At 44.6% G+C, this 22,154-nt stretch overlaps 1 protein-coding gene across 3 annotated transcripts in view; it reads left to right on the forward strand.

Moving 5' to 3' along the window:
- Nucleotides 1-22,154, forward strand: part of PHF19 (PHD finger protein 19) — a 284,351-nt gene that overhangs the window by 132,907 nt on the left and 129,290 nt on the right. For 2 of the 3 annotated variants that reach the window (XM_086920992.1, XM_086920990.1), the window contains exon 6: nt 13,559-13,707. In XM_086920992.1, coding sequence (XP_086777118.1) covers nt 13,559-13,707 — 149 coding nt within the window. The remainder of the gene's footprint in view (nt 1-13,558; nt 13,708-22,154) is intronic. The other variant, XM_086920993.1, reaches the window with a different exon arrangement.

Genomic DNA, 22,154 nt, shown 5'->3' on the forward strand with positions numbered 1-22,154 from the left:
GCTTAGAACTTGTTTGGAAGGCATTCTGCATTTATTCTAGGTTGTTGGTTAGGTTTATGGGGAGTCCAGTGCAGGGACCATTGGCATTGAGAAGAAGTCACATCACTAGGGCTCTTGGGGACTACATCTTCTGGGGCAGGGCAAGGGAAGGGCAGATATTGGTGCAAAATTGCACCAGAATTGGTGCAGTCCCTGTGGCTTGAATACATAGACCGATTTAGAAAACAATTTTTTTTTTTACTTTGTGTGAGGGGACAAGGGACAAGAAGCTGTCCCGTCGGTATTCGTTGGTCGCCTCTCCTGGAGGTACCACCTAACAGTCTAGGTTGCTGTTGGCAGTCTTGTCTTACTGTCGAGGAAAGGTGTCGGTGCAGTGTTTTGAACTCCGAAGTGAGAGTGAAAGAATGCCATAGTTGGTTGTATTTTAATTTTTTACTTCCGCTTATGAGTCAGTTGCAGTTTTTAATCAGAAAATCACTGGAGAGCAGCACATCTTTTGTAAAATTCTGAAAAAGCGGTTTGGTGCTTGATTTAGCCGGGCAGATTTCTGTGCATTGCTCAGAAACCGCAGGAATATTCTGCCTACCAGGGACTGTGGCATAGTCCAGTTGCAAGGGCTGTGTAACAATACTTTATTAGTTATCCAGCTTAGTAGATTGTATCATTTTAAATTATATCTGTTTTATAGTTAAGTTCCCCTCTTAGAACCAAACACTGCCTCTTCGTCTGCAGAAAGTAGGTTCCAATTGTCTGTTGTTTGCCCCAGTATTACTTTCACCCCTTAAGGCAAGTGTTTCTTTTTGTACAGGAAACAGAATCCACTTCTCTTATTTGCTCCTTAGTGTTACTTGCACATAGATGGTCATTGACATAGATAGATGTTTCATGTAAACAAAAAAGGAAGATGGGGTTGACAGGGTATAATGCCCGATGAAGAGTTCCTTCGAGAAGGGGTGAGGGATTTACCCCAGCCAGTAGATAGCGATACCGTGGAGTGAGGTACATTCCTCCTAATCCGAGCCTCCTCTCGGAAAGTGATTCATAGCTTGAGGAATGCGGTTCTTACTGCACCGAATTCTGCATGTGTTGGTATTTTCTGTGCTTTTTACCACGGTACATGTCAGCAGGCTTTAGCTGCCAACATGTATCCAGGGAAAATTGTGGGCGGCGGAGGGCTGTGGAATGATTGCAATATCTGAAATTCCAATTTGTGGTAAAAAGAGTTACCTTACATATCAGACTTGTAATCCGAGCCTATGGCCTGTTTTTGCAGTTGCCCTCTTCGAGGTTTCCAGCGTTTTGATGAGGTTTGCAGACTTGTTGTGCTGTGAAATGGATCTCTACTTATAGTACTTAAATATTTTCTTTATCATTTGTAAAATTTGCAACTCATAAAAAGATTTGAACTGTTTTAGATTACATTCGAAACAACTAGAATTTGTTTTAGGGAGAATGGGAGAGGAAAAGATAAGTCGTTGCACAGGCAGAAAAGAAAACAGGTAGATGATACAAAATTATCAACATAGACACTTCAACAGTTTAAACCCTTCCATGCTCATGACGAGCTCAGCTCGTCATGCAGTAGACTGCTTGTGTGCTCATGACGAGCTGAGCTCGTCATGAACCATGGGATTCAATGACTCTCAGCACAAAGGGAGAATTGCTGTTGCATTGATGTGTATTGAAGCACAGCCTGATGTTCGCTGTAAAGCACTGTGAACCTTTTGGGCAAAGGGTGCCACATAAGAAAATAAAAAAGTAGTGGAGAAGAGAGTGACAAGAAGAAATGGAGGAGGACTGGACTGTAGTGTTTTTTTTATGAGGAGCACACCGTAAGAACTGAAAGCGAGGTATAAAAACATGGACCCACTTAAGAAGAACACTGAACTTTTGGAATGATACAGCAGAGATGCATTTAAGATGTGGACGTACAAATTCGCAAGCTATGGATTGAGGTGCTTGTGCACCATTTGGAGGAAACATTTAGAGTTGAATGCTCCTGTTTCATGCAATTTATTTCTCAACAAACAAAAACCCTTTACGGGATGGTATGCACTGGCATTCTTCTGGCTGAAATGAACTTTGAGGGAAAGGACAGACTGCAAAGGTCAATTTTCGCAAATGAAAAAGAATGTACGAACAAGCTGTACTTGTGAAGGTAAAAATAAACAAGGAGCACTGACTTCTGGTTCATCCTAGAGGGATGCCAAAAGGTCTTTCGCATTCTTACTTCCAGCTTGAGAGGGGGTTGTTATAAGGAGGGGAATGTATTGCTGTAACTCGGTCAAATTCAGGCGGTTTGACAGGGCCAGACCGGGAGCTAAAACAACTGTGCAGCATGTTTTAATATCCTCTCCATGATACTGTGATTGGCTTTAGTCCTTTCCTTGGAAGTCATCCTTTATATCAAGGAGACTATTAAAGGAAATACATAAACTCTTCATTTTACAGCGGGTTTTTTCAAACAATTTGGCAAAAACACTATAGGTTCAGGTTTTGGGACCCAACGATCCGGAATGAGACACTTTGGAGCCTCATTTTCTTTTGTCCAAGAGGCACATTTCTGACAGTTTCCCACTTCGTGAAGGTTTCCAGTGATGCTCCAACCATAGTGCCATCCATGCCGAGCTAGAGAGTGGCAAAGCCTTTTGCCATTTTTAAAGCAAAGTCTTTAAGCACAGGATTAGCAAGTGCTTTCCAAACCAAGCTGAAAATGACAAAAGCTTTTTACCACTCAAAGCACAGCTTACTTTTCTGCTCCCACCCTGGAAGAAGCAAAGTTGTGTCAGGGTGTGCCTGCACTCTCCCGGGGAGGAAACTTCAGTGTCCTGGGTGATGGGGTCCCCAGGGCACTGCATGGATTGTGCCCTGAGGATGGTGCCCCGGGACCTGCTGTGGCCCCTGGGTCTCATATCGGCTTGTGGAGGGGGGTTTGTATGCCCCTCCATCCTTTTTTTTTCTTTTCTTTTTTTAAAAAAACCTTTATTGAACATTTGCAATCAAATACAGACAAGGGCCTACAACCCCCAGGGCTGGCCGCTAATCATAGGATCTCATTTCACAAAGCGTACCGGTTGCAAAAGTAATTCGATTTAAACGCAGGATAGGAGGTTTTCATTTTTAAATAATAAGTAGAAGAGTCGGGTATCGCACAGTGTCTCGGATCACAGAAGGGGGCGAGCAAAGAAACAACGTGTCCTAAAGAAACTCGCTATCCACTGAGTCAATGGAGTTGAGACATGAGTCATCAGGATAAACTAACGCATTTTGTTCGTCGACTCCATCAGTACCTATCGCCCCAGAGCACCAAAACCCCGAATAATCAAGGTACATATATAGAGACCAGGATGCAAGAAAGCCGAACCCACTACACTAACCCGAAAAGAAAGGAAGAAGACAAGAAAAAGAAGGAAGATAGAGGCCATAGAACAAAAATAAAAACGAACACCCATCCCCACACCCCCCCACCCTGCACCCCTGCTGATGACTACGGCCACCCCCCTCGCAGCGTGCCTGTCGCCCAATAATAGAACCCGAAATATAGAAGAGAGAAAGGAAGAAAAGGCAAAAGACCCTACTTGTGAGGGAAATCGGAGGAGGGCATGTTTCTACGGACTCCCGGTCTCCTTCCCCCGTCATGACCAACCCCGCCCGGACTCCGTTAGATCAAAAAACAATCCTGTTAAACCTATGCGACAGTGAGAGACCCAAATAACAATCTCAACCCTGGCCCCGTCTATCAAATGCACTAAAGTCATTAGTTAAAGAAAGCCAATTCCACGAAGCTGAGAAAAGTGCGGCAGTTCTCGATATGGATGATTGGTGACAATGGTGCCCCTCCCCGTCTCCGAAGCCAAGTTGTAACCAATCCGCCATCTTGAGAGACCGACAGGGGAGGGGAGTCGACAAGGTCCAAAGCAGCAAAGGATAAAAAGTAGACAATTCCAGAATGGGAATATCTTGTAAATGTTGCAGGGGATACACAATCGGGGGTTTCAATGGCTCCATAGGGCGATCGGGCACAGTACAGTCAGGTAGATCCAGTATAGCAGGAGCTAACACTACTTCCAGCGCCGGGTCAAAACAAGTCTCCGAGAAAGATATGGAAATGCAGGCTGATTGCCGAGGCGTGAGTGTCGAGTCAGGGTCCGCTCTCAGATCTGTGAGGCCATCAGTCGCAGACAACAAACTGCAAGTCCGGACTGCAACGGTTCCCCTGAGTGCCATAAGTGCCTCCAGCACCGTTCGCAATGACGGGCCAGTTCGAGCCTGCTCCGCTTGCTGCATTTCTTCCTCCAACATGGTGGTCCCCACGGAGTGGCGCCTTCTCCGGGGCAAAATTAGACGGAGCAGGAGTAAGCCATGAGGGACTGAAGTTTAGCAATCAGTAATACGCAGCGAGGTACCGACCCGGGGGGATCGACGAAGCAATTGCCGAACCCCCGGTCAGGGACCCCCGCGACACATCGCCGTGCGTCACTCGTCTCCTCACCTACTTCAGCAGTCCGTTGTTGTTCAACTTGGGCACGGCAAAGCCTGCACTCGAGACCCCGGCGTCCCCGCTGGGTTAGGCCTCACACAACCATCGACGTATCTCCGCTCCACGACTGCGGAGAAACTCCGGGACTGAACCACTGGAAAGCAGGTCAGATCACACACACGGGTCCGGTGCGGGAAACCAGGATAGTCAACAGGATAACAGACCGAAAGACGGAGGTCGGCGGAGCCGGGAGACTATGCGGCCATCTTGGTTGGTGACGTAGCTCCTCCCTCGCCCCTCCATCCTTAATGTTTCATACCGCCTTGGAAGATGGGGTCCTCGGGCACCATAGAGGCTGGGGAAGGGAAGGACACTCAACCACCTAATTTTCAATAAATGCCCCGTTGGATCATGTTCCTGAGGCTTCCGAAAGCCTCGGGGGTCCACGTCTACCTCCATCATCAAACAAAACAACATATTTCTGCCCCCCCTCCACCCGGGCCATATCCACCTTAGGGTGTATTGTAATAAAAGGCTGGTGACCGCTATTTAAAACAAAATAATAATACCGGAGAAGCGGATCCTCCATGGATCCGCTGTGCAGATAAAAAAAAAGTAATTGCTGTTTTTAGACTCTGGGGGCCCTCTGCAGGACCGGGGGGCTGGGTATATCTACCCTGCTCTCCCCTACATACATTTTAAAAAAAAGTTTTCAAGGACAGGGAGCTGAGTCTCCAAGTTCAAAGATGGCTGCAGCCAAATCTTTTTTTAAGTGGTGACAGCCAATCAAATCTTCCTTGGAGATCTGTCAGCTTCACGGATTCTCTGCAGTGTGAAATATCTATATTTTCTAAACCTTAATTTGTCAAAAACTGCGGACCAGATTTACACCAAATCACAAAAGCAGCTTGCTTTTTGGACCAAGGTCTAGCTTTCTGCCAAACTTGGTGTAATTCCATTCTGTATTTTTTTCAGTCTCATTGTTCAATTTTCCTATAGAAAGTGATTGGGGAAAACATGGTTTGTGACGACCTTTTTTCTCTGCTCCTGCTTCCCAGATCACCCTGACACTCACCAGGAAGGAGCTGAGGTTAATGAGACTTCTTTTTTTAAAGTTTTGTGAAGATTCGTCAAAGGATGGCAAAGTTTCTTCAGCAAACCAATAAATCATTTCCCTATGGAAACACGTTCCTAACTATACCTTCTTAGCAGCTACCATCCTGGGATAGATATATATATATATATATATATATATATATATATATATATATATCTATATATATATATATATATATATATCTATATATATATATATATGTCTTTAATACCTTCCTGAATGCTAAAACATTGGTGGCATTTCTCAAGTGGAATGGCAGGTCATTCCAAGCTTTTGCCGCACATAAAGAAAAACTCCTACCACCCCACAGTGCTTTGTTTGTAGGTGGGACTACAACCAACTTGGCTTCCAGTAAACAAAGGGTTCTTGTCGGTGTATAACATTGAAACTGGCGTCTCAAATGATCTGGTCCTATGCCTTGGAGCGCTTTAAAAACCATGCAAAGCGATGTTAAAATGCACTCGATTCCTCACCGGGAGCCAGTGCAGTACTTTCTTTTCTTTGGATATTGGGGAAAACCAGGATGTGCCTGTAAGTAATCTGGACGCTGCATTTTGTAGCAGCTGGAGTTTATGCAGGAGTCTTTGTTGAATATTTAAATAGAGGCTTTTACAATAATCCAGCATCGACATGACCAGTGCTGTAACCGGCTCCCAGGAGGTAAGAAAGGCAATACTGGTGTGGGTGCAGAACCTGCCCCTGTGTTTGTGAGAGGAGGTCTGCACTATAGAAGGACGAGTCGCTGAAGTCAGTGTCCCTTTCAGGCAGCGTCATAGGAAGAATGACATGTCACCTTCTCCTTCACCACAGGAGCCTCCGGTGCAGTGTCCGACGCCGAGGGACTTTCTGATCCTGGGTCCAGTGTCTCCGGCGCCGCAGCCAAAACCCACCTTATGGCCTCTACTTGTTCTAGATCAGGCGGTTCCGGTTCCGTGCCCACCTTTCCCGGCTCCATGTGTGGATCCTTCACATTTTCTGAATGCAATGTATGGCATGTTTACAAGGATGGTTAACCCATCCTGCGGGGCTGGTGGCCCCGTGGAACCGTTTTCCTTTAATATGGGCAATCCCCAAAATTATGCCCAGGCACCTTTCATGCCTTTCATGCCAATGACTCCATCTTGGCCTCTCCCGCCACCGAGATACTCAACGCCGATCCCGTCCCAGAATGGAAGAATGGACAGTTCTCCTGCGCCGTCGGGCTCCAGTCTGGTGCCATCTCGACTTCAATCAGTGCCACCAGCTGCTCCATTGATGCCGGCTCTGAGGTCTAAGTGGGTGTAAGAGTGTGTTAGTCGGTACGTCAATGGCTATATAGGCGACTGTCTCTATGGTTGCCTGGGTGTCTGTGTGTGTGTGGGTGAGGAGGTGTGTGACTGACTATGGATGAGAGAGTGGGTGAGTCAGTGGCTGTATGGGGTAGTGAGTGCGTGTGTGAGAAGCTGTATGGGTGAGTGAGTGTCTGTATGGCTGTGTTGGTGATTAAGTGCTTGTGTCAGTATGGTTGGTTAACTGGATATGTGATAGGCAGTATAGGTGAGTGACTGGGTATATGGGTGACTATGCTTGAGTAAGTGAATGTGAGAGCGGCTATAAGGATGAGTGCATGCTTCTGTCAGTGTCTGCATAGGTGTGTTACTATTTATACGAGTAAGTAAGTGGGTGTATAACTGGGTGAGTAAGTGGCTGTATGATTAACTGTATGGGTGAGTGTCTAGGTGTGTGAGTAGTCCTATGGGTGATTCACTCAGTGTGTGAGTATTTGTATGAGTGGAGTTATCAATGGCTGTATTAATGAGGGAGTTGGTGTATGAGGGACTGTATCGGTGAATGAGTGGATGTGTGTGTAGATCTATGAATCAGTGAATGGCTCTGTAAGTGCTGGTATGGCTCTGTGAATGGTCGTGTTGGGAGTGGCAATAGATACATAAAATATTCTATAGGGGTGTGAGTGGGTGCGCCAGAGATGTTGTGGATGATGTCATCACTGATGTCAACCGTGATGCCATTTGAGATGTCATCAGTGATGTCACTGACCATGTCATGAGTGAAGTAATATGTGAGGTCATAAGCTGTGGATTGCGGGTTGCAAGTTAAAGTTAACTCGGGTAACTATAACAGGCGATTTTGCCCACTGGGGCTTGGACTTTTTAACTAATCCGTATATTGTCTCATATGGACTATTATGGCACATGTCGCAACAACAGCCCACTTGGGCGGAGCTTATTCGTACCATCTCGGCTCACTGGGGCAGGACGATTAAAATCAAATGGATGGTTAGTCGATATGACTGTGTTAAACTGTGAAAACCTTATTGTGTTTTCAGAAACAATGGACTAATATTGCAATAGCTCTCATATCCCGCCCGAAAGTACAGTGCTTACTTATACTGAAACATACAAGCGGGGATTGCTTTTTAATCATGTAGCAAATATGTCTACATTTGAAATGGCTTTAAATTGTGGGGCACAGTATTACAATGTTAAAATGAATTTGAATGCATATTCTTATATGTTGACTCTTCCAAGATGTCCGCCATACTAAATATCTATTTTTACACATATGGGTGATAGTCCGTTCTCTATGTTATTTGAAAGAGTAAAAGGACAATTGTTTGGTGTCAACTTGTAATCGTGATCAAGCTGCAAGGTGAAACGCGTTGTTTTCCTGCTGATTAAAATTGCGTGCACAGCAACTTCAGAGTGTCGGAGACGTCTATTCGAATGAATGGAAGACTTTGATGGATATAGTGGGTAACCGGGAGCCCCACTCTGACCCACCCGTGAGCGTGACTGGTGATTTACCGGAACTTTGGTTTATATATATATATATATATATATAAGTGGTAATTGTCATGCAATTTTGAATAAATGTATTAAATTATGTTGAAGCAAATGTGTAAAAAAAATGAGCATACGACGGAGAGTGAATTTTAAGTCTGTCTTTCCTGTCGGTTGACAGGTAGTGCCAAAGACGTAATGTGAATACTTTTTTTCTTTAAAAATGGCCGCGCGCTCTGTTAACCGTAACCAGTGATCAAGACTACTGTGTAGTCGAAACGCGTTTGGCGGCGGCAGAAATAAAGAAATTTTGAAATCTCACATGGCGTGGTCGTTTGAATAATGGAGTAAAGAGACTCAATCCAAGGAGTCTTATGGTGACGACGCAACTCTCGGTACGGTGGAGGCGGTTAATGCTTGGATAATTGCAGCATATATATATATATATATATATATATATATATATATATATATATATATATATATATATATATATGCGTTTCACTTCCTCTGATTAACCGGGACACTCAGACTGCGGTGCAAACGCAGGGTCAAAGGCTCCCTGCCCAATGTAATCCGTTTCACCACACGCTCCCAACGTAGTGTGAATGCACTCGAGACCAGCGATAATCACCACTCCATTAAACCATCCAACAGTAGTTCGTAAATGTTCAGTTTATTTCCAGCATGAAAAAACAGTACATGGAACCAACCCCCAACGCGTTTCAGCGACAACTCGCCTTGGTCACGGGTGAAATGTGTTTGTTCATAAAACAAATAAATAAAGTTTTGAGAACCACTTCCCTGCATAAACATAAACAAAGGACCACCGTGCAAAACATAAATATGGCGGCCATCTTGAAATGGTATTTCTGTTGTAAGCCCAAATTATATGCATTTAGACAATTTAACTAAACAGAACATGCTATTAACGGCAGTAATGTGCTGGTAGAGATTATATTACACTGCGCCAAACGGCATTTCTTTACAAACTTTCATAACACCATTTTGGTATAGTATGTGCTAATCCCCAGTGGGATAAATATCATCGAGATAATGTCATAACTCAAACAGAAAGATAGTGTCTTTAAATCCCAACTGGGAATATGAATCCTCTGCCCATTCGTACTCCATGTAGCAGAATTACCTGTTTAGAAAACAAAATATGTCAATCAGTAATGGCTTCCATCATAACCAAGATGGCCCAAAACATTTTCCTGTACAGTGCACAACATATAAAAGTGATAAGTCAAAGTGGATTAAAAACAAAAGAAACACTACTAGGAGACTGAGAGGACAACAATCTTGCCTATGCATATATACAGTCTATTGACACATTGCTATTTATTCACCCAAATGCCATTTTAATTCTTCCTCAGAATTCAATCCTCCCGGAATACATGTGTCTAAATCAAGGATGTATTTACTTTCCAGTTGCCGCAACCTTCGTATTCTATCCCCCCTCTTTTCATGGGCGGAATCTTGTCAATCACAAAGAATTTTAATAAATTGCGATAGCTTTTATGTTGTTCCTCGAAGTGACGAGCTACTGGTGAGTTCTAATGCCAGAAACCGGTCCCCGGTAGCTTGTCTCCTTTCTGGTGAAGAATTGGCTTGGTAGTTTAGTCTGCCCTGTTCCCATGATGCACTGGGCCAGGGACCGACTGATTTGCATATAGCCAGGTTCTGAACTGGGATGGTGCAGTGAGATAAATAACGGTGATGGATCAAGCCCTGATCTTTGGACTGGGTAAGAGTGACCTGCTTAATTCAGACACTCTGTTCATCACCACCCCCTTTTCTGAATCGTTTTTGGCCACTATAGGTGTGGCAGGGTATACTCCGACATGAGTCCCTTTCACACTGCACCATCAGGATTCAAGCAAGTCGGGCCGACGACGGCTAAAATGCCAGAAACCGGTCCCCGGTAGCTTGTCTCCTTTCTGGTGAAGAATTGGCTCGGTAGTTTAGTCTGCCCTGTTCCCATGATGCACTGGGCCAGGGACAGACTGATTTGCATATAGCCAGGTTCTGAACTGGGATGGTGCAGTGAGATAAATAATGGTGATGGATCAAGCCCTGATCTTTGGACTGGGTAAGAGTGGTCTGCTTAATTCAGACACTCTGTTCATCACCACCCCCTTTTCTGAATCGTTTTTGGCCACTATAGGTGTGGCAGGGTATACTCCGACATGAGTCCCTTTCTCACTGCACCATCAGGATTCAAGCAAGTCGGGCCGACGACGGCTAAAATGCCAGAAACCGGTCCCCGGTAGCTTGTCTCCTTTCTGGTGAAGAATTGGCTCGGTAGTTTAGTCTGCCCTGTTCCCATGATGCACTGGGCCAGGGACAGACTGATTTGCATATAGCCAGGTTCTGAACTGGGATGGTGCAGTGAGATAAATAACGGTGATGGATCAAGCCCTGATCTTTGGACTGGGTAAGAGTGGTCTGCTTAATTCAGACACTCTGTTCATCACCACCCCCTTTTCTGAATCGTTTTTGGCCACTATAGGTGTGGCAGGGTATACTCAGACATGAGTCCCTTTCTCACTGCACCATCAGGATTCAAGCAAACCGGGCCGACGACGGCTGAAATGCCAGAAACCGGTCCCCGGTAGCTTGTCTCCTTTCTGGTGAAGAATTGGCTTGGTAGTTTAGTCTGCCCTGTTCCCATGATGCACTGGGCCAGGGACAGACTGATTTGCAAATAGCCAGGTTCTGAACTGGGATGGTGCAGTGAGATAAATAACGGGGATGGATCAAGCCCTGATCTTTGGACTGGGTAAGAGTGGTCTGCTTAATTCAGACACTCTGTTCATCACCACCCCCTTTTCTGAATCGTTTTTGGCCACTATAGGTGTGGCAGGGTATACTCAGACATGAGTCCCTTTCTCACGGCACCATCAGGATTCAAGCAAGCCGGGCCGACGACGGCTGAAATGCCAGAAACCGGTCCCCGGTAGCTTGTCTCCTTTCTGGTGAAGAATTGGCTTGGTAGTTTAGTCTGCCCTGTTCCCATGATGCACTGGGCCAGGGACAGACTGATTTGCATATAGCCAGGTTCTGAACTGGGATGGTGCAGTGAGATAAATAACGGTGATGGATCAAGCCCTGATCTTTGGACTGGGTAAGAGTGGCCTGCTTAATTCAAACACTCTGTTCATCACCACCCCCTTTTCTGAATCGTTTTTGGCCACTATAGGTGTGGCAGGGTATACTCAGACATGAGTCCCTTTCTCACTGCACCATCAGGATTCAAGCAAGCCGGGCCGACGACGGCTGAAATGCCAGAAACCGGTCCCGGGTAGCTTGTCTCTTTTCTGGTGAAGAATTGGCTTGGTAGTTTAGTCTGCCCTGTTCCCATGATGCACTGGGCCAGGGACAGACTGATTTGCATATAGCCAGGTTCTGAACTGGGATGGTGCAGTGAGATAAATAACGGTGATGGATCAAACCCTGATCTTTGGACTGGGTAAGAGTGGTCTGCTTAATTCAGACACTCTGTTCATCACCACCCCCTTTTCTGAATCGTTTTTGGCCACTATAGGTGTGGCAGGGTATACTCAGACATGAGTCCCTTTCTCACTGCACCATCAGGATTCAAGCAAGCCGGGCCGACGACGGCTGAAATGCCAGAAACCGGTCCCCGGTAGCTTGTCTCCTTTCTGGTGAAGAATTGGCTCGGTAGTTTAGTCTGCCCTGTTCCCATGATGCACTGGGCCAGGGACAGACTGATTTGCATATAGCCAGGTTCTGAACTGGGATGGTGCAGTGAGATAAATAACTGTGATGGATCAAGCCCTGATCTTTGGACTGGGTAAGAGTGGTCTGCTTAATTCAGACACTCTGTTCATCACCACCCCCTTTTCTGAATCGTTTTTGGCCACTATAGGTGTGGCAGGGTATACTCAGACATGAGTCCTTTCTCACTGCACCATCCGGATTCAAGCAAGCCGGGCCGACGACGGCTGAAATGCCAGAAACCGGTCCCCGGTAGCTTGTCTCCTTTCTGGTGAAGAATTGGCTTGGTAGTTTAGTCTGCGCTGTTCCCATGATGCACTGGGCCAGGGACAAACGTGAAATTACACTCTAATTTCATGCCATTTTCACTCCTGATTGCAATCCAGGTGCATTTATTGTATTGTATTGTATTGTAATCGCATTTGCTTAGCGCTTACTACCCTTGACGAGTAGCAAGCTACTCCGGGACCCATAGAGGATTAGTGTAGTTAAACATGCAAGTAAATTTTAAGTGGTGGATATGGATTAGTGAAACAAATCCACTGTGAAGAATATTTGAAGTGTTGCTCCTAAAGCCATGCATTTTCTGTGTGTGTGTAAGGGAAGCTGGAGAAAATCTTTTTACTTTGCAAAAGCCCAAACTATTGGCTTTGCAAGTGCTTATTATTATTCTTTCCATTGTATGTGCTGGCACCTATGTTGGCAGTAATAGTCATTCATGAGCTCTGACTCTCAAAGGCACATATTATGTTACTTGCTAATGAAAGTAAGCACTCATTGTGCATCTCAGTAGTGAGTTCATTCTGTAGGAAAATCTTACCTATTTTACTTTTTACACCTTTGCCAGGTGTATCATTTTGCTAAACCCTCGGAAGCATGTTTGGGATTTTATCCTAATAAAATAGAGGTAATAAGATGATTTCTAACTCACTGCATTTTTTTTGGGGCAAAAGTTAAAAATGTATATGCCCGCTTTTTTTTGACAACATGACTACTTTGTGGGGTCCTTTGTGTGTAGTACATCTTTTGAATGGAGGTACGGCTTAGACATTATTGTTCTGTTTCTTTACCTATATACTGGATTGTGATACAATTTAATGGTCTAGTTAGTGGCATTTCCTAAGCTTAGTGGTATTTCTTTTTCTTTTCTTAATATTGGTTAATTCTAATTGTCACTACTAGCTTTTTGATTGTTATTACGAAAAAAATAAAAACTAACAAGCATTGCAATAGCATTGATAAACAAAAAGTTAATAGTAAAAAATTCTACTGACAAATAATAAAATAAATGTTAATAATGTCCATTACATTTTAAAGTTCTCCCATAACTTAATGTAATCTTTCTAGCTCTAATGACTCATAAAATGCAGTAAGTTTACAGGATATTTTTTCCATGTTTGCCTTTGTGTTTCTTACTCTGTTTTTGCATTCTTTCAGAAAGGAGGTGCTTTAAAGAAAGGGGCAATCGCTAAGACGCTGCAAGCTGTCAAAATGGTGCTGCCATACTGCCCGCAAGAGCTGGAATGGGATTCGCTGCACCGGACCAATCACCAACAGTGTTACTGTTACTGCGGCGGCCCTGGCGAGTAAGGCACCGCTTCAGTATTTCAATCAATCAATCAATCAATCAAAGTAGAGCGTGCTACATACCCGTGAGGGTCCCAAGGCGCAGGGGGGGGGGGGGGTGCTGCTACTGCTCGAAGGGCCAGGTCTTGAGGAGTCTTCTGAAGGCGAGTAGGTCTTGGGTCTGCCGTATGTGGGTAGGGAGGGTGTTCCAGGTCTTGGTGGCGAGGTAGGAGAAGGATCTGCCACCGGAGGTCGTTAGTTGGATGCGGGGGACAGCGGCGAGGGCGAAGCTGGTGGAGCGGAGCTGGTGGGTCGGGGTGTAGAAGCTGAGTCTGCTGTTCAGGTAGGCTGGACCGGCGTTGTAGAGTGCTTTGTGTGCGTGGCTGAGGAGCTTGAAGGTGATCCTCTTGTCGACGGGGAGCCAGGGTAGGTCTCTCAGGTGGGGGGTGATGTGGCTGCGGCAGGGGACGTTGACACAGTTTTTGCATCTTGCATGAACGGTCAGAACAGGGAACCGCTTGAGCAGTACTGAAACTTTGCTAGATGTGTTGACATGTCTGCAGCCATCATTCTGTCAGCCTAATTGTAGTGTGCCAAAAACGTATTAAGTGTAAAATAGGACATGTTGGTGCTCGAATGTCATACAGTCAACTAATAGATATTGCACCCTACCCCAGAAGTAGTGCAAACTGCCTTAGCTGTGGTGCGAACTAGAAGACAAAGAATGGATGTCATTCAATTGACAGGAGGTTTTGTGGGTTAGTCATGTGCAAAATCCTGGTGTGTATTAATGTAGTCGTAATAGAGTCTGAGGAAAAGATTAGTGAACAAAAAGTTCTCAAGAAAAACTCTGACTGTTTGTAACACTTTGTAATCTGGAGTTGTGCCCTCTGTGGTGTTTCTTTAAATGTGTTATAGGCTGAAATGGGAGCATTTTAATCTAAGTGCATTTATTTTAGGAAATCTATTTGTAACATTATTGATTACTTTATGGCATAATGCGATTTTACGAGTGCTCTAAAGTTAAGGTCTGTCTGTTTCCTTAAAAATTCCAAAATGTGAAGCATTTTTTCTTTTTTGTGTGTGCACAGTTTGAAACAATAAACTTTTGTGTTGGATAAATTCGAGAGACAGAATTCTTAAATTCTATATTCCCATCACATAAACCCCCTAAGCCAACTCCTCGCATTAGAAAAAGTGCTTTGTGAGCACTAGCAGGCACACGCATCAAAAGAAAAAAAACGGTCGCAAACGGGCAGATTCTCAGAATCTGACCCTTTGCGACCGGTATTTTTAAGTAATCTCTAAGTTGTGATTACTTAAATTGCGATTGCATTTAAGGAATCGCAAATTGAGATTCCTTAAATGCAATGCATTAAAGTAAAAAAATTAGCAATTTCGCTAATAGGGGGCGCAAATTACCATGAAGTTGAACTTCAGGGTAATTTGCAAAAACTTTGAATACTGCACTTTTGTGCATTTTTCAAAGTTTAATGTTGTGCACACACATGCTCTCAGAGCATGTGTGTGTGCAACATATGCGCACAGATCTATTTCAGGGGGTGCAACAGGGTGTCCTTTTGACACCATTGCACCCTGAAATTGCACACGCAATTTGCGAGGACCTGTTGGTACTCGCAAATTGTGCATGCAATTTCCCATTTATTCGTATGGGTAGGCCCATAGGAATGAAAAGGAAGCCATTCCTTATTTGCGACTCGCAATTTGCAAGTCGCAAATAAGGAATGTGTAGGAATCGCTATTTTTACAGCGATTCCTACATGCATAGGCTTTTGCTAGTCCTTAATTGCGATTCCTTAATTATCACAATTAAGGACTCGCAAAATCCTACCTTGGTGCATGTGCCTGTTGGAGCCTGTTTCAGGAAAAAAGTCAGGCATTTACCCTTGCTGGGTTACTCCTACTTTCAGATTTAAATTGTTACAGGTCTGGAATTCTGATGTCTACTAGTATTCAAAAACTGCTCTAAAATTTAAGAATTGGAGCACTAAGAATTGTTACCTGCATCCAGTTTACATGTTTAATATTGATGCTAAAGTTCGGATTTAAACATTTGTTTATTTTCCTTTTCTAACACATAGGGAAATTGTCATCACATCAGGAAACCCTTAACCCCTTCTAATAGTAAACAACTTTAAGAATCAGTCCTGTGTTGATGCAATGGGTGTAAAGGCCATTTGCAATCCTGGAAAACCATTCCTCTCTTAAGAAAAATATGTTCAGTATTTGAAAGACGATTTTTTAAAATGATTGTGTCTACACTGTGAGTTCCTTGAATGTAATATCTGTCGTGCAAATTTGCGTCTAGCAGCCCTTTTCCTTTGAAACAAAGCTCTATGAGCAGTGTTTATGAAAGCCCACAGTCATGTTGGTTTGTGGTGCCCAGAGGGCATTCTGCTTCCATGTGAAGTTTTTTCCTTCGTTAATGGCCATTGGTCGCCATGCATCATTGCAGGCAAGAGGCTTTTGTGAAAGCCTGAGTTAAAAAATATATGAAACATTTGGAAAAGGTAACCCTCAGCAAATATGAATGTCAAATCTGCAGACATTCAAATTGAAATTGAAGGGAGTTACTGTTTTACACTTTAAAATGTAAAAATAACACATTCAGGCTAGGGGGTTAACAAGCACTGACAAAGCAAATAGATCTGGCTTGCATTTTGAGTCCTTTAAAAAAACTGATGGAATGTAAAAACAAAGAATTGCTTTCTGTGTGCTGTTGAGATGTACAATAGTCCTTCATGCACGGCAATCCAATCCCCCTCCATAGGAAATGGGGTCTGCATCATACAGCATGAGGTGAAAGAGGAGTACTTCTCTGTTGGAGCCGAAGCCCACAAAGGGCCAGGTATAAAAAGCCCTTTTGCATTTCTCAACGGGCTGAATCGCAATTCTGGCCCGTTAAGAAATGCAAAACAGCGTTTTCCTATGTACAAAGGACCATATGCATTTTCCCATAGACACAGAATGGGCAAACCGTTTGATGCATCTGGCCCAAAAAGGCCTTCAGGGAATCGCAAAATGCGATTTCTACCTGGTTGAAATCGCATTTTGCGATTCCCTAAATAGGAAATCGTAAATAGGGATTTCCTATTTGTGATTTCTTAGCACATGTACAAAGCTTATCCTACATGCAAAATGAGCATTTGGGATATTCAGTTACCATTGACTCAAAGTTGATGGTAACCATGTGCAATCTAAAAAAAAACCCACCCCAATAGGCTTTTTTTTTTAAAGTGCAATAGAGTGCACACATGCCTCTATAGCATATATGTGCTCTTCATGTGCACCACTATTTCTGGGGTGCATTAAGCCCATAGTCATCCTTGGTTTAGCATTTCCAAAAAAGCGATTTGATTTCCTAATAGGAAATCGCTGTTTTGGAAATGCAAAACTGGCCCATTGGTACAATAGCATGGGATTTCCTAATAGCGATTCATTTTGCATTTCCCAAATAGTGATTCCTATGGAGTCGCTATTTAGGAAATGCAAAATAGCATTTCCGTACATCCGGCCCAAAATGTCTGTTTTAAAGAATTGGTAGCAATAGGCACTGTTGACCAGCGCATTACAAACCAGACCTAAAAATCAGCGCTCTAAAGGCCTGTTTCTACAAAGCGCTTAAATCTGGGCCATGAAACACTGGGCTGTAATCCGGGCTCCTTAGGGAGTCACTTTGGATGCAGGAGTCAAATGAAGAGAGGGGGCCGTGAACTAAGTGAGTACCACATAGGCCGTTGTTCGTCATACAGTGGTCGATTTTCAAAACAAGGACATGACAGGAAAGAAGGTAAAGGTGTGGAAATAAAGGAAGCTAAAGAAAGGCAAGTAACGAATTTCCAATTCATTGGGATAGATTGGAAACTGAAAGGGAGGACAATATTTAAGGAGGTGCTATTGAGAGCATGAAGTAGCTATACATTCTTTCTTGGGTCTCCATCCTCAAAAGGGATCATCCTGTGTAATTTCACCAACTCTCGTTAAACGACTCTCAAAATTCCATCCTATATGTGAGTACGCAAAGCAGCGCCGTTTGATCTGCAGCATAAACCGTGCAAGTGCAGAGTAAACCAGGGTCGGATTGGGATCACAATTCGGCCCGGGCACTGACGAAAAAAGTGGCCCACATTTAAGAGGCGTGGCCCATATTTAAGGGGCGTGGCCCACATTCAAGGGGTGTGCCCTTTCATGAAACACCATTTGCACAGACAAGGAATGAAAGTGGGAGGATACTGTTCTTGCACACAACACAGGGCCAAGGTGACAATGGCCTACATGTGAGCAACTAAAAAAGTAGCAAGGCCCCTTTTTGTCACAAAAATATTCCAGCCCTCCAGCACAGGAGCACCTGAAAAGCAGCAAAGCCCCTGCTATTACTAACCTACTCAGCCCTCCCCAGACCTTCAGCTCAGGAGCACATGAACAGAGGTAAGGCCCCTGCAATTAGTAAATTAATCAACCCTCCAGGCTTTGTGAAAATGTCCTGGCAGGGGAGCACAGAACACAGATTTCTGGGTCATCCAAGGTAGCCAGGTAGCCAGGGGGGAGGCTGAGGTGAAGCTGGTGCATGGGAAGTGCCTTCCCAGTGTGTTCTGGCAGTTTGAGTATTTACCATTTACTGTATTATTACCCTTGTACCTGTGTATGGTACCCTTTTGTAACTTGCACACGTCACTTTTCTCTTGTAGCACACTGTTTGCTACCTCTCACTTTTGTTTGCTTTAGATACTTGCACAAGTGCCACCATTGCCTACGTAACGTTTGTTCTTGTGCTGGAGTTTCTGCCATTAATTGCAGTATTATACCTCTACTTATATTTTGTACGATTTTGTAACCTGCACACATATAACTTTTTCCTCCTGTAATGTATCGTTTGCTCCTCTTGTATTTTGGTTGCTCACTATTGTCACTTTTGATTCATGTAACTTAACGTTTGCTTTTGTAATTTGTCCACTTATAATTTTCTCCTCATGTATTATTGCTGTTCCTAGTGTGAAGCGCTCTGACACCTTCGGGTAAAGTCAGCGCTATATAAAATCGCATAAATAAATAAATAAAACAAAAAAATTCCAAACATCACCAGGCCCCCACAGCAAGACCGATTCTTCCTCGCCCACTATGCCCTGAATGTGAAGGGCTGTGGGCGAGGTGTTAAGACTAACACCGTTTCTGGGCTGCATGGGCGCCAGGGGGCTGAGGTGCAAATGGCTCAAAGGCCTGAGAAACACCTGGCCCCCAGGGAGGCCGATTATGGCAAACAATCACCCCTCCCCAGCCCAGCCTCAGCTTGATTGCTTGGCAGGGCAGGGGTGAAGGAGAGCCCACAGCTGACTATCGCTGTCTGGCAGGCTGCTTTCATTTTCTCGGTCTCTGTCTCCGTGCACTCTGTGGGCCGTTTTTTTTTCTCCCCTTTCCTAGTCCACTCTCTGTGGACTGGGACAGGGGAGAAAAAAACGGCCCGCAGAGGGCACTGAGGCACCGGCCCTTCGGCCCATTCCCGAATGCCCGCCTTGCCAATCCGCCCCTGGAGTAAACCGAATGCTAGCTTTCAAAGAGCGTGCCGCATAATTTAACACCTGCTACGTAAACCGTTCGCGCGCTGCCTAGTTCCAGGGGTGCTGGCCGGAGGCCCGGTGGCGAACAGATAGACGCATGTGTGTCTGCACACCATTTGTTCTGCTTAGCTGAAGAGGAGAGCTCTCACGGCGTGAGTCATTTATAAACGGATGACTCATTTATAAACGGAGCACATGCGCTGTGGTTTGGAAACGATATGAGTCAGGTCCGTTCAAAGCGGGACCCCCCTCGCTTTCACTTTCTATTCGCACTGATCACTTCTTGGGCCCGCATGAGAGGCTGTCATGGTGCTCGTGACTTCTCCACGCGTCTTACGGTGGCCGCATTTTGAAAACCAAAGACCAGGACAATTCACAAACATGAAAGTTTGACTACTCCTATAGACCAAGGGGGACACAGTGCTCACCAATATGCAAACACGGACAGAGGCACTCTGGGGCATTAAATGCAACTTTTAGACACATCATCATGCCTGTTAACTGAATCCGTCCTCTGAGGTCATTGAACGCCCTCTCTAAAAACCAAGATTTTTGCTAAAGCTAATAAAATTTGCCAGGACAAATAAGTGAAAAAAACGAGACTTCTTGGCAAATCCGGGATATATGGTCACACAAACTAGTGCCGGGCACGTGGGCCCTTAAAGGGCTTTATCGTTTGCTGGCAGGAGGATGCCTCTTCCCCCTCCCAAGACTGCAACCTAATCCTTGGGAATCTTGAATATGACTGGGCCTTTTTTAGGCTCTCATTATAAGTTTGTCAGAATAAAGTATTTACCACATATGATACCATTACCCCGGAGAGAGGTATTTACTACATGTGGTAAATACCTCCGACCTCCTATTCCGAGTTTTTTAAAGGAAAATGGGACATAACACATGGAATTTTCCGGATCGGTTTGCCCTTTTTTCTGGGTTATTTTTACAATGATCATTTTTTAAATCTCTTTATTAAAGAAGAACAGTGTGATTACATAATTACAGGCTGTTGGATATGCAATTCTTACAGAACGGTACATAATACCAGGTTGGAAAGCAATGTACTAGTACATTTCCATTAGGTGCAAGTTATCTTACTCCGTTCGCTCCTGATCATAAGGAGTTCAATGATAAATAACGACAGGTTTGGCCTGCTGGAATTTATCAGGAGAAATCTGCAAGGGTGTGATCATTTTCACACTACTTGTAATTCTAATTGCACAGGGACTGGAATTTAGCCCTTAACTGCCAGTGAAGGCCTTAGAGGATTTTAACATTTTTTTCAAAGATATCTTTATTGGCATTGTATATTATACATCATAATGACACTTTCTAAGCACTTTACAAAAGCAGTTCAATAAGGGCCTGACTTTGCTACAAGTTGTTGGGGTCTCAACTATCTATCAAGGGAGCGATGTGACATTTCCTATGCCCCAATCACCCCTCGCAGATTGTCCACACAGTCCCTCTCTGTTGGAGGGGCTGTGCAGTCTCTCAGAGCCCTGTACATGACAACTTGGATGGTCCTTTTGCCCTGTCGCCGCACTTCTTCTGTCAATTCCATCTGCTGCCTTTTCATTCTGGTCCTACCCCTGGAGCGGCAGCAGTCTGAGCAGGGCCATACATTAATTTGCAGTGCTTGGCAAGAGCATTCAGTTGAAAATGTGTTGTGGCCTTAATAGATAAACCAAAAACAATTGTAACATAAACACATTGTCCTCGGGGGCAAAGTCTTTACCAAGTATTGGGGGCCAGTATAGAGGTAGTCTTCTCTGCAACCCCTGGTCACCCCAAGAAATAAAGGGACATCCCTTGGGTCTTATGTTGTGCCATCCATGTCTGTGATAGTGGGTTCCAAAATAAAATAATGGGTGGAATCCAACCCCCAGGGACAGTTTCAGATCTCACAGTACCTAACTCTAAATCTCCACTAGTCTGTGTCTGTTGTATCTATCATACGCTGTAGGCAGTTCTCTCTGCCTTCTTCCATAGGCTCCTCTCCGTCATCTGCAGGACTCTCGGATTCATTGGGTTCTCCCAGTTCCCAAGCACTTCTGACCACAACCCTGCAATGGGGCACCTGCGTTTGCCCCTGGCCTCTTCCCAAATGAGGCCCAGATCTTGACATCTCTTACCCACGTTGCTAATTTAGGGCCCATATCGGATTTCCATACGAGGGCATAACGCCTTTTGGCTAGAACCAGTGCTTAGTCTATAAACTTGGTGCCTACTTTCTTCACTTTAGGTCTAGAAAATAGCCCTAACAGACATGTGTCTAATGTACAGGGAAGTGTGCAGTCTAGTGCCCTGTGTAGCATGGCATCACTCCCTCACAAAATGGCCTCAGTCGGGGACAACTCCAAGTCATTTGTTCAAACACCACACCCAGAACTGCACACTCAGGACATGGCCGTAACTCTCCACCATAGATGATCTGAAGCCTGTGGGGTGTAAGTAAGGTCGAAAGTAAATAACTGAATTGGGTAAATTTCAGCCTCATATTCCTTGATTGCCATTTAGGCTACACCAGAGCCCTACCCCATTCTTGGTCATATAGATCATGTCCCAACAAAGCTCCCCATCTGGTTTGCAGTGCTGTCAGTGGCCTTCTTACCATTTCCGACAATGCTCTGTAGGACCATTTCGCTAAGTGCCGCCCAGTACCCATAGTCAGTAGGAGCTGAAGTACCATATGCGTTTCAGGTTCCTTTCTTCCACTGAACCACAAATCTCCGAATGATCGCATCAGTGCGTCATTAGTCTAGAACTGACCCAGGGGTAGGTCATATTACATTATTAAGTCTACTAGAGGGATCAAAGCTCGCAATTGGAAGCAGTCAGCCACTGTAATCAATCCTGCATCTGTCCATGCCGCCATCTGCAGGGCTGTATTA

The sequence above is a fragment of the Lissotriton vulgaris genome, chromosome 5 (assembly GCF_964263255.1).
Source record: "Lissotriton vulgaris chromosome 5, aLisVul1.2, whole genome shotgun sequence".
Taxonomy (NCBI): domain Eukaryota; kingdom Metazoa; phylum Chordata; class Amphibia; order Caudata; family Salamandridae; genus Lissotriton; species Lissotriton vulgaris.